Consider the following 12,638-nt stretch of genomic DNA (forward strand, 5'->3'; position numbering starts at 1 on the left):
TATGCTGTTTAAATTTGAAAACCTCCTGTCGATCTCTCTCCATTCGAAACTCTAACGAAACAGACTGGCCCGCTGCTTCCGCTTGCTGTTCAGTGGCATTCTCCTACCTCTCTATCTCCCTTAGAAATTCAGGGTAAACCTAGCTTTTCGATCAGCCAACATCGCAAGTATCCATATAATATGCTTATAACAATTTAGAAAAACTTCCTTCGGGTGTGTAGCGGCCGGGATATTTTATTCCATTTTCTAAAAATTTACAAGTTCTGCAACTGGTCCAAGCCTCCACTCCACATTTCTAGTCCTACAGATTTACAGAACATCAGAGATCATCCTAATGCCCTCCTTTTTCCTATGGTATACAATGAATGATGAATCAGATCAGAGTAAGCCATATATAGTTACAAATGATCTGTCAACAAAAAACATATGCGACTCCCTCTCTATCTTGTGTCAGATATCAACACATATCATCTACAACAACTCTGCAGATCAGATCAGACGGCCTAGAATCTCTTTTGAGGAGCCATGCTACAAGAAACTCTGCAGGTCAGAAGGCCTAGAATCTCTTTGGAGAGCCATATGGGCTTGGAGGTCTCGGCTGGCTCAACTCCAGCCAGGGATCTGGAACTGCGGCGCTTCGCCTCGACTGGTTCTGCAAGGGATTGTTTGGGTAGGCTGCTGCTGATAATCCAGGGGAGAGCGCCGGATGCGTTGGTGAAGGGAGGCAGCTCCAGTTTGATTGCTTGAACTGCCGCAGCGGGCTTGAGCATGGCGACACCGGTAAAGACATGTTTGCTCTCACTGCAGTTGGGCTGCTGCACGTGCACGGCCATGTTGAGAAGTAGGTTACAAGATGAACTTGGAAACAAAGGATGGGCAGGAGGTAGAATGGTATACCTGGAGGTATTGTGAGGAGAAGGATAGGCTGTGGAAAATCCAGCGAATTCCCTTGCGCTTAGTCCTGCGATACCATGCAGAGGAGCAATGTTTCTCCTTGACGAGGATTCTCTGTTTGGCTGCAAAAGGGGAAAAAATTGAAGACATGACAAGGATGTCCGGACATGGGAATTACGTCGTGTAATCCAGTCTTTAAACCTGGTTTCACGTAATTAATTTATCAACAACAGATATGTAAAGCAAGCTTCCTAAAAAGAATTATGTGCAACACATGAATCAGCCCTACTGCCCCCCATCATCTGATGCGATGATACAAATAAAATGGACAGTCACAAAGGTCTTCTGATCTTGTAAACATCTAGAAATATATAATCTACTATGTCCTGTTGGTACTTCAAAAGAGTAAAAGAGCTCGACATTGACTCTGAAAAAAACAAATGAGCAGAAATCTCACCTTTCTATGACTTGCTGCAGGGGAAGAAATTCCATTTCTCAACTGAGTACCATTGCATGTTGGTGCTCTTACAGCCTGATGGTCATGGACAAAAGGGTGACCCAGCAACGAAGCTGCAGAAGGCCTCTGTACTGGATCACGCTTTAAGCACAAACTTAGGAAATCTTTCCCTTCTTTGGAAAAACAATCTGGAATTTCTGGTATATCTTTACTGTTTGCAATTTTAAATATTGCTGCCACCTGCAAGACCAAGAATCTGACATGAGGCTCACCAACTATAAAAGAAGTATCAAGAGTCCTCCAGTTATTTTCACTAAAAGAGGCAGAATAGCATCTCCAAGTGGAACAAAGCATTTTGGTAAATATTAAACGAAGTAGCATACATCTTCATACGGATACCAGGGATGCTTCGCGGTTGCCATCTCAATAATTGTACATCCAAGGCTCCATATATCAACCGCAAGATTATATCCTTTGTTATTCATTACAACCTGCACGTTTTACATTTAGTTGGACAAACCGTTCTTGGTGAAGTAAATTACATAACATATGACACAGTGCTCCAAGTGTTGTAAACAGGAAACCGTATACCTCAGGAGCCATCCAGTATGGGCTTCCTCTGAAAGAGCGTATTTCGGCGAAAGATGTCACCTGTTTCAACATAAGCATTGAAATGAGATAAAAGAGACAACCAAAGCTCAAAAGGAATTCATTTTGTTGTTGAATTGAAGAAGCCCTTCCATAGCCATCAGAGACATCTTTTTTAAATCATGTAGAAATGACATCACCAGCCCACAACATAAAGGGAAGTTTATAGACATAGTACAGATCTTTATCACTCCCAAGTCTCAAACTTAGAGGAAGCCAGTGTTTATGCTCAATGTTAAAGACATTTTACTGAGTTGCATCTAGCATTCTGTCAGAGGAGGAACTTAATACTCCCTCCGTACTTGTAAAGGAAGTCGTTTAGGACAGCGACACGGTCTCCAAAATACAATTTTGACTTCTTGTTTCTATAAAAATATTTATTGAAAAGTGATATATGTATACTTTTATGAAAGTATTTTTCAAGACAAATCTATACATATAATTTTTATATTTTCAAACTCAACAACTTGAGAGTTATTCATGATTTATATTTCCAAGGTTTGACTTAAACATTGTCCTAAACGACTTCCTTTACGAGTATGGAGAGAGTATTCAGTTAGATGACTACTAAATGCTTTCTGTGGTCTCAGTGAGGTTTTAATGATGCTTCTACACAACCAAACAAGCAAAACCCCGGGAAGAACGAAAATATAACTGCATACATGTTTAGCCATGCCAAAGTCCGCAAGTTTGACTTCACCATTAGGGCCCACAAGTATGTTTGCTCCTTTAATGTCTCTGTCCACAAAAATAAAATTTACAAAGTGATCATTGTATTCAGTGCCTACCATGAAAATCACTAACAGTGTAGGATAATTTACATTACCTGTGTACAGTATTCCTACCATGCAAGTAGGCAAGCCCTGAAAGAATCTGCCGAGTATAATTACGAATCACAGGTTCCTTAAATGGACCGTACTCTCTAAGTAATTTATGAATTGAACCTCCAGAAACATATTCCAGATAGATGGACAGAGCTTCATCAGCCTGCTCAAAATTGTTTAAATTAGGCAAGCCAAAGCTTAATGAGAACTTTCAGAAAATAAGTGAACAATCACACAAAATTAGTAAAACTGATGGTGTCTCCTTTCTTGGTGGAAACTGGAACCAGGGCGTATACCCTCTGATTTTAGAAAAGAGGAAAAGGACAAAGCATGCACGATTAAGCATTAGAACCAAAATTGATGCATAAATTTATGCTCTGTGCACCAGAGAGTGAGTCTATGCATCATCAGATTAGTTCCCACCAAAAAAAATGTTATAATTTTCCCTCACAGATCCATCTTGTAATGAGCAACGCACAATACAAATATGCTAAGATGAGAAAGAATAAAATTATGTGGCTGCATGACATGCTTATTGAACAATTAGTCAATAATCATATTGAACCTACCAGTTCACTTCCATAATATTGCACGATATTTTGGTGCGAGAGCTGCTTAAGCATATCTATTTCCTGTCATTACAAGATGGACAAGTTAATAAACCAAAACAGGATGTAGTCAGAGACAGGTTGGAAAAGTGTTTGTGTTACAATAAAAATAAATTGTTCAAAATGACACACAGCCTATCAATTGTATAGGGCAATCAAATGACCTGATTCAATTGCCTAAGGCGTTCCTTTGAATGTGAATCGTCCAAAAAAACCTGCACCTCCTTGATTGCACAAAACTGCCCATTTTCACTGTACAACGCCAATTAAGATCAATCACAAGATGGCAACAATAAGAGTCAAGAGTGAAATAGATTCATAGAAATAGTTCTAAGATTTTCTTTCATGCTCTCATGTGATGCCAAAAAAGTGTGTTGTGTAGCAACTTTTGTTTAAGGAAATTAAATAGAACCATGTATACATGTGATAATTATGACTTCACATACCCCCTCTCCTCCTTTTTCTATGTTCTAGCCTACCGAATTGAACATGTGGGTCCACATAAATATCAAACTTTTGTGCATGTACGTAATCAAATTACACATAGCAACATTTTGGGTATACAGCCTTAGACAGAAAAACAAAGGATTTAGCTGCGATCTAGCCATAGAACTAAAATTCTATATAAACTTCAAAGATGAACCTGCATGGATGCAAAGTACATGAAAAAATGAGTCACATTCATAGTAACTTCTTTGGGTGAACTTCGAAACCATATTATTCTTTTAATGTTCTATAAGATAAACCTCCATACCTGTTGAAACCAAGATAAACCTGACCAAATGTGCCGCTACCTAATAGCTTCCCCCTTTTCCACTGTGATTGGAATTGACTAGAAGTAATGGAAGATGAAGGAATGGATGAGCTAGCAACAGGAACTGGAGGGAGAGGCAAGGGTTGAGATGGACTCCTAGGATCATCCATCCTTTTCACTGGTGACCTTGGGGTAAACCCAAAATCTCTTGCGCAGCAAGCAGAATAAGCATGCCCTCTCGGACCAGGGGAATGACTTCTTGGTCTTACAGCAAATGTATCCTCAGGCAACATTCTGCCCCGAGAATAACTAGATTCACTTGTTGAAGGTTCAAAGATTTGCATGTGATGAACTTCGTTCACATTTGCAATAGGAACCTCAAAGAATTTTTGATGCTCCTGGAGAATACCACATGATACAAAACGCTTCTCTTCTACCATGCCATTATGACCATCAGGTAGCACAGTCCTTCCGCTAGTGTGGACAACTGGATCTGTATACCTACAGATTCCAACAACAAACAGGAAATATCAGAGGACTTCCAGGACTGTAGGAACAGATTGTCGAAAAACAAAATAGGTCATCTTTCAATAGAAAACAAAATAGAGCCAAACAGGGACACTATCAGAAAGGGCAAAGGCATGAAACACGCACTATAACTACAGGCAGAAAGAAAAGAACCATCAATGTGTTGAAATTTAGCTTGACGCCATAAAAAGATGCATTCTTTTATGCTCTGGCATCATTCTTGAAGGAACAGATAATGCTACTCCTAGCATAGAAACACCTCGGCGTCATTTCCATAGAATGATCGTGAGGAAAACAGTAGATATTCTATTTATCTATAAGTAGCCACCGTATTTGTTCTACGCCAAGAAATTCCCACGCTAATCAAAGATGAGAAAGATTTGCGTCTCCAAGTGGAACAAAGCATTCATTTCCATAGAATGATTGTTAGGAATACATTAGACATTCTATCTATCTATAAGTAGCCGCCATGTTTGTTCTATGCCTAAAAAATTTCCACGTTAACGAAAGATGAGAAAGATTTGCGCTGTTTTAGATTACAACGGTGCAGATTTATTGATAAAGGTTTACATAAGACAAACTTGTTCTTATCAAAGCAGGAATAGTTGTATATCAAATCCAATTCTATCTGGGCAAAATTGCGCGGGAATTCCACGCAAACAAATTACGCGGGAAATTCTGTTAGTTAACAATATCATAAATATCCTAGCATAAAATATCTTAAATACAATTGAATGAATAAAAAAGAAGGATGGGTTGAACTTTTGACGCGCTTTGGTAGCCTGACTCCCCAAGTCCACCGAATTATACTAGTAATAAACAAAGGAATACGGTTTTGTACGCTATAGGCGGTGAGAGAAGAGACGAGGTCAACGGCCGTATGGCAGTTGTTGCGAAGCCTCAGTCTCCACACAGTTTGGTCTTTTAGAAGTCAACTCAAGACCCCTAAATCACACTATCACTCGGCACACTTCGTGATTACTACTAACGAACTGGAAAAAGGGTAATCGCGTCGAATTCGTTGCGATCACGGTTTGGAGTTGTAGCAGCTACGCCCATAATTGGAGTACCCGACCAAACCGAAACAAAAACAAAAACAAAAATGAAAAAAAAATAGCAGGTCGGTAGCTGTAAAACGGAGCAGCCAGTACGAAGCAAATCACCTGTAATTCCGGTGATCCGCCTCGTCGTCCGACGAGCTCCCGCCCGAGACCGACTCGGCCGCCGACGCGCACGCCGGCGGCGACGGCGACGGCGGCGCCGCGGCGGGGGACGCCAGGGGCATCGGCGCCGACTTGGACACCGGCCGCGGGAGCGGCAGCCCGTGGTGCTGGTCCTGTGGCCCCGGGCATCGCGGGGGCACGGCGCTGGCGCCGGCGCCCCACCGCGTCGGCGTCGGCGTGGTGGAGGATGGAGACGCGCAGGCGGACGGGTACGCGGACGTTCCCCCCAGGTCGACGGAGTCCCTCGGCGAGGTCGCCGTGGTAGAGGCGGCGGCGGCGTCCCCCGCGGGCTTGTCGCGCCTCCGCCTCCACTTCCTCCGCAGCCACCCCAGCGGCATCCCCTCCGCTCGTTCCTCCCTATTCCCGAACGAGCCTTTCCCCCCTCCTCCGCCGCCGGAGCAGCAGCAGCAGCCGCCGCCGCCGCAGCCGCACGAGACGAGGCGCGGCGAGGCGAAGCGCGCGTGAGGTGGAGCTGGAGGAGAAGGCCGCTTTCTTTTTTTTTACTTCCTTTTTTTTCTTTTTTTTTTTGTTTTGGTTCTCTCCTGCTGCTTGCGCTGCCGCTAGGAGAAGTACTACTAGTAATAAAAGCGCGGGGGTGCGGGACAGCTAGCTGCCTTGCCTACGTGCTGCGTGCGTCGCAACCCGCGGCCAGGTGCGGCGCGGGCCCCGCGGATCGGGGGGTGGGGCCCACGCGACAGCGAGCGGGGACGATCTCGGGTGGGGCCCACGTGACAGTGACACGGGTTGGGCGTGGCCTGGACGGTGGGTATGTGTGTGTGTTGGGGGCCGTACGGATTGGCGGGTTGTGGGGCCCAGGGGGGGAATGTGTGTGCGGGAGAGGGAGAGAGAGAGGAATCTTCGCGAGGCGAGCCGTGTGCGAGGGGACGCTTGGAGTTTGGTGGTGGAGTGGGGGCCCACAAAACAGCCTACCGGTGACGTCGAGGGGGGTGATGACGTACTCCGTAGTGGAGTACTCCGATCTGTTCGTCAAGGAAAAGGAGATGTTTTGGACTGATACGAGTGCTACAAATGTTTTGCAGTTTTCTTTTTTTTCTTTTTAATACTATATTTAATTTCACACAAGTACATGCATTCCTCGTGATTATGGGCCTGTTCACTTTTGATGTCATTTTTAACATTACCAAGTTTTTGGTAAAGTTGTAAAAAAAGTGGCTATATTTAGTTTGCTGCCAAATTTTGATAACTATATCAAATTTTTGGCATTGGTAAGGTTTTTTTTTTTTTCATCAAAGTGAACAGGCCCTATGCCTTCCAACGCAAGCTTACTCGTATTCCCTCTGTCAAAAAAAATCAACCTAAAAAGGGATGGGAGACCTCTCAGGACAATGAATCTGAACAAAAGGTAGTTCAGATTCGTTGTCCTAGAAGGGGTAGGTTGAGCTTTTTGGGATGGAGGGAATATGCAAGTATTTGGACCAAAGCATAAATAATACTAGTATATAGGTGGTGTTCTTTTCTCTTGAAGATGAAGATTGATTTTTTTACGCAAAACGAGGTGGTATTAACGTTTAATTGATTGAGTTTTAATTATTACAAACTTAAAAAATAGATTAATATGATATTTTAGAGCAACTTTCATATAGAAAGTTTCCGCACGCAACGTACCATTTAGCAGTTTGAAAAACGTGCCACGAAAATCTTAATTTTCATCCAACCTTGTTGGAGAAAAGAACGGGACCATAGTTAGAAATTGCTATATTTTAAATTAGAGGTATTAAGCATCACTTGAAAGTTAAAATGGACACCAAGGTTGTAACTCTATACACGCACGGTTTTTAAGTCACTAATTTGTACTAGCTTTAGCTGGATTTTCGAAAACTTTGATTAGTTCATATGAATGGTTTAAAATCATTTTTCTTCTATTTAAACACTAAATATTTCCGTTGTTTTAATCTGCCGATGCTTTGATTGTTTTTATTACTGCACCACCTTCTCTACATTTTTAGGGGTCTAGGCAAACTCTACACTACGTGCTTAAATATTTTCTTACTTGTAAAAATATATTTTATTAACCATTAACCTTGTAAAGTGACAAATAAATTGTACGAGTAAAAGTCAATTTGCAAAATGGTCCTAATTATTATTCCATCGCATCCTCATTGACACAAATTTCTACGTCGTCGTCCTATGTGGTGTGCTAGAACACCGCATACAGATCTAGTCCATAAGTACGTACTCCTATAGTATGGCCCTGTTTAGTACCAAAGTTTTTTTTCAAACTTCCAACTTTTCAATTTCCATCACATCAAATTTTTCATACACACATAACTTTGCTATCACATCATACCAATTTCAACCAAACTTTCAAACTTCAGTGTGAACTTAACACAGCCTATACTCCACAAAAGATTGAGCAAAGAAGAGTCTACCGTACAGGATGTCTGATGATTAGCCGGAGTCATCTGAAACGACGACAGCCGAAGATTCAACGGAGAGTACTACAAGAAGGATCCTTCGCAGCGAATTCAGAAAGAATGGTGCGTAGAGAGGAGGTATATAGAGGTTGACAATGGACTTTGAGCATGTTCTTGGATGATTAATATAATAGTACTGTAATAGATTATAGATAATAGCTTATATAGATAAGTTATATATTATAAATTTTATGGCTTCATCACATTTGGTTTTTAGTTTATCAGTCACAGCGAAAATTTGAATTAAAGCTTAATTTTAGAGTTGATTAGATATTATAGATGTTAATTACTTTTTAAAAAAAATTGGTTAAACTTAGAGAACTTTTGTTTTTGGAGAAGATTGAAACACCTGACAACTAATATATGTTGAATGGAGGAAGTGTGTGTTTCGATTGGTGCAGAGTGAATGGAGAAATTTAGAGAACGTATGGGTTTTCACTTATTTAATAATTTTCATTAGATATATCGTACCTTTTATATGTACTCTTGCTATATGCATTTACTCCCTCCGTCCAAGAAACAGTTTGTTCAGTTTTATAATGTGTCATATTATATATTAATTAGGTTAATTTATTTTGAAATGGAGAGAGTATGTTTAGTTGGATATGCCATGCACAATGGCGAGTTGTCGAGCGAGAATCGTAGATGTAAACGCTGACGATGCTCCAGTATATAGTCGCATGAGAGGGCGACAGTCGAAGAGCTAAATAGCTGGCTATTAAGCCTAGCGTTTGCTGTCATAGTCGATGGCTAGCTACCTTTTCGTTTTTAACAAACGCAACGGTCTGACTGTGTCTGTCCGTGCAAGGGGTTGAGTCAAAGATTAGGGATGATTAGCTTAGGCCTCAAGCAATTAATTCGGTTCTTAATTAACTAAGGCTGTGTTTATATCTAAAATTTGGATCCAAACTTCAGTCCTTTTCCATCACATCAACCTATCATACACACACAACTTTTCAGTCATATCATCTCTAATTTCAACCAAAATCTAAACTTTGCGCTGAAATAAACAGCGCCTGGTACTAGTAACAGGAACAGAAAAGACGAAAGTACTCTACACGCTACGTACTTTTGAGTTTTGTCTGCCTGAAAATTTCGTGGCATTTGAGAGAAGCGCAGTTTGGCGGCGTCATCGCTGATGTCACGTCAATTATCTGTACTGATGACAACTGTGTTGGTTGCTCTAGTCAATTTACTGGTCTTAATTGCACGTTTCTTTTTAACATCATTATATTTCAGGATGAAGGTATGTTTTTCTCTTCCTTAACTCTGAATCGAGCTTGTTGCAGACAACGACATACACTGATACATCCTCCGTTTTATTAAAGAAAAATCCAACTTTGATATAAATATAGTCTATATCTATATTCGTAATGAGATTTTCTTTTTAACAAACGAAGTATACAATAGAAGGATAGTAGTATATGCTATATATCAGTACTACCAGTAAGTTTGATGCTAACGTATGGTGGTAGAATGGAGAGTGGAAGACTGAACGAGTAAACCGGCTGGAATTAATTACACACATGTTTGGAATTCTCACAAATGAAAAATCTCTTCCCTGCAATGACCACAAATTTTAACAATTTAACTCTTTAAAAAAAACTATTTTTAAAAATAAACCGTTGCTAAAACTTACTCCCTCCATATATTTTTGATAGTCATATTTTCAAATCTGAAAAAATTATTTTTGATAGGCATATTTCAATCCAACAACTTATCCTCTTAATGACTTTCTCGGATTTAATGTGTAACTCTATATTCTTCCACACAAGATTGGCTGCATGGGCATCGAGAAATGTAAATATTAATAAATCGCTTGTTTATGAGGAATGACTAGTAACATGTTTAAATGGATGATAAGTAGAATTAATTATCCTTGGTTTGTATGAAAAATGAAATATGACTATCAAAAGTAGATGGAGGGAGTATTTCAAAAATGACCATTTTGTTCAGCGCCAAATCGTGTAGCGCTGAACTTAGATACCTCAGCGCCAAATAGCGTGGCGCTGAATGTGCGTTGGTACGCTGACTTAGCCTTCCATCCATCCACGGTGGCACGGCATTCAGCGTCAGTTGACGTGACGCTGAAGTGTCTAAGTTTAGCGCCAGATGATTTGGCGCTGAACAAAAGGGTCAATTTTGAAATAAGTTTTGGCGTCGGTTTATTTGTAAAATTAGTTTTTTCAAAAGGTCAAATTGTCAAAATTTGTGTGCAATGACAATATGAAGTCAACAAGCAGCGTCCATGCATGATCTGAACAAGCCGTACATGGGCTGATTGGGCTGTAGCAGAGGGAGGGAACGGCCCGGGCGTCTGGCCTTGACGAGGCGGTTGCCAATTGTCACCGCATTTTGGCCTTTTACTCTGATAGTAGCATGCACGACTCTAAACATCTTATTATTTTATGGTATAATATACTCCATCGGTTCAAAAAAGCCAAATATAGTACTAGATGTCCCATCCGGATTCGTAGTACTAGGAAATGTCCTATCTGGTCCTAGGTTTTAATATATTGGGATGGAGTGAGTATGTCTAGATTCGTTGTATTAGGATATGTCACATTCAGTATTAAATTGAATTTTTACGTGACAGAGGGAGTATGTAGGAGTGGTATTTCTTCTCTTGGGCTTCTTATGGCATGTAAAAGCATAGGTCCAGATTAGTTGTAGATCCCGTCGAGGGTTATAAGGGAGACACTAAGGCCTTGTTCGGTTACACAAGGATTCGTTCCAGGCCGGGAATGATAGGTATAACAAGAAATTTATAATAGATACAATAAGAGACCGGGATTTATTTCGGGTCGGGAACCAGTTTACTCATATTAGGTACAACAAAACATCCAGATTAGTTCCACACCTCTTGACTAGTGGATTGATTTCCAGTCTCTTATTGTCCCTATCATGAGTAAATTGGTTCCCGGCCCAGAATGAATCCCGGTCTCTCGTTGTATCTATCATAAATTTCTTACTATACTTATCATTCCCGGTCCGGATTAAATCCTTGTATAACCGAACATGGCCTAAAGGAATATTTTCGCGGCACTACACATTGCAGGCAACATGTCTCTTCCAAGCATATAGCAAATCGACTCTTCCCATGGGAGCGAACACTCCAAATAAAATAAATATCACATTTTACAAAAATGGCAGCAACAGTTGGCCAAGAGCCAATACGGGAGAGAGAAACATAAATTCTACATGGTTGTGGTCCCACTATAGTGTTGAAGTACTCTTTACACACTGCACGTAAACTCCATCTGTCTAAAATATAAGGGTTAAAATTATCTCATTCATCCAAAATCCCTTATATTTTTTTGGACGGGGAGAGTATCTCTCAGCCTTTATTTCTATGTAGACTTGGTTAGTACCGTTGGAGGGGTTTAGACAATGAGGATGCTCTAAGTTTCATATAGAGTTCGTTGTCATCTGATTTTATATGGAAGGGTGCGTTTTATTTTTTTTGAAATAGTAGTGCTCATATTTCTAAGGGTGGTTCATTAAGAGAATCGCCCATGAAATTGTATTTTTTACATGTATTTTTTCTAAGAGAATCGCCGGTAAAAATTACCCCATTTTTACATGTGGTCATTTTCTTAACAAACCACCTCATAAATTCATGATTTGCACATATGGCTCTTTAGGAAAACCGCATACGAAATTAGATATATTTTCACATGCGATTTTCCTTAAGGACCCACCCGGAAAATAGGTTTTCGTGGTTTGTTACCCCAAGACGGCCTCAAACGTTTTCATAGATATTATTCCTTTTGGTCTGTCAGTGAAAAATAATACCAAGAGCCACGAAAATTATTTTGTAATAGTGTAAGATTTGCATTTCGACGAAATCATGTGCACATAACTCCTCTGGAAAGGAAGGTGTTTCTTTTATCTAGAACCAAAAGAAGGCCCATGTAAGTAAGGTGTTCTTTTTTTTCTAAAAAAACACACATTACAATGTATATTTGATCAATAAAAAAGAGCCCATGTAAGGATGTGAGTGGTATATACAAAAGGGCAAGCTAAGCGTGAATTTTTGCTTGGACATGTAAGGAACTAAGGAAGTGACCGAGTGAGCATGAGAAACGAAGAAACTAACCTAAGGCTCCATGTGTCAATGATTTATGACAATCCATTTTTAAAATGAATTTTGTTGTTATGCACTAGTATCATCATATTTAAAGGATTAACATAGCAAACATGACATATTTGCAATGTTACGGTTGGAAAACATAGACTCTTCAAAAAAATTCTAAGTATTTTACGA

General features: G+C 40.3%; 1 protein-coding gene across 2 annotated transcripts; it reads right to left on the reverse strand.

Moving 5' to 3' along the window:
* Positions 1-193: 193 nt before the first annotated feature.
* Positions 194-6,492, reverse strand: LOC4329659 (mitogen-activated protein kinase kinase kinase 3). Of its 2 annotated transcripts, none has more exons than XM_015767092.3 (11): positions 5,877-6,492; positions 4,186-4,686; positions 3,596-3,683; positions 3,393-3,455; positions 2,826-2,986; positions 2,662-2,737; positions 1,943-2,002; positions 1,735-1,842; positions 1,352-1,591; positions 898-1,016; positions 194-812 (listed from the first exon to the last, which is right to left on the reverse strand). In XM_015767092.3, the coding sequence occupies exons 1-11, from the start codon at positions 6,272-6,274 to the stop codon at positions 557-559; spliced, it is 2,070 nt and encodes a 689-aa protein (XP_015622578.1). In that variant the 5' UTR covers positions 6,275-6,492; the 3' UTR covers positions 194-556. The 2 variants fall into 2 exon arrangements, with proteins under 2 accessions (XP_015622578.1, XP_015622577.1); XM_015767091.3 differs by having other exon boundaries at positions 194-815.
* Between the last annotated feature and the right edge of the window lie 6,146 nt (positions 6,493-12,638).

Source organism: Oryza sativa, chromosome 2 (genome assembly GCF_034140825.1).
Source record: "Oryza sativa Japonica Group chromosome 2, ASM3414082v1".
NCBI classification, from domain to species: domain Eukaryota; kingdom Viridiplantae; phylum Streptophyta; class Magnoliopsida; order Poales; family Poaceae; genus Oryza; species Oryza sativa.

Excerpts from the sequence above, each read along its gene's own strand:
- LOC4329659 (XM_015767091.3), bottom strand. The coding sequence starts at position 6,274 with ATGCCGCTGGGGTGGCTGCGGAGGAAGTGGAGGCGGAGGCGCGACAAG. Across the intron at positions 3,456-3,595 it reads GCCTTAGGCAATTGAATCAG|GAAATAGATATGCTTAAGCA; the intron begins GTCATTTGATTG and ends TTGTAATGACAG. Across the intron at positions 2,003-2,661 it reads ACTTTGGCATGGCTAAACAT|GTGACATCTTTCGCCGAAAT; the intron begins GTATGCAGTTAT and ends ATGTTGAAACAG.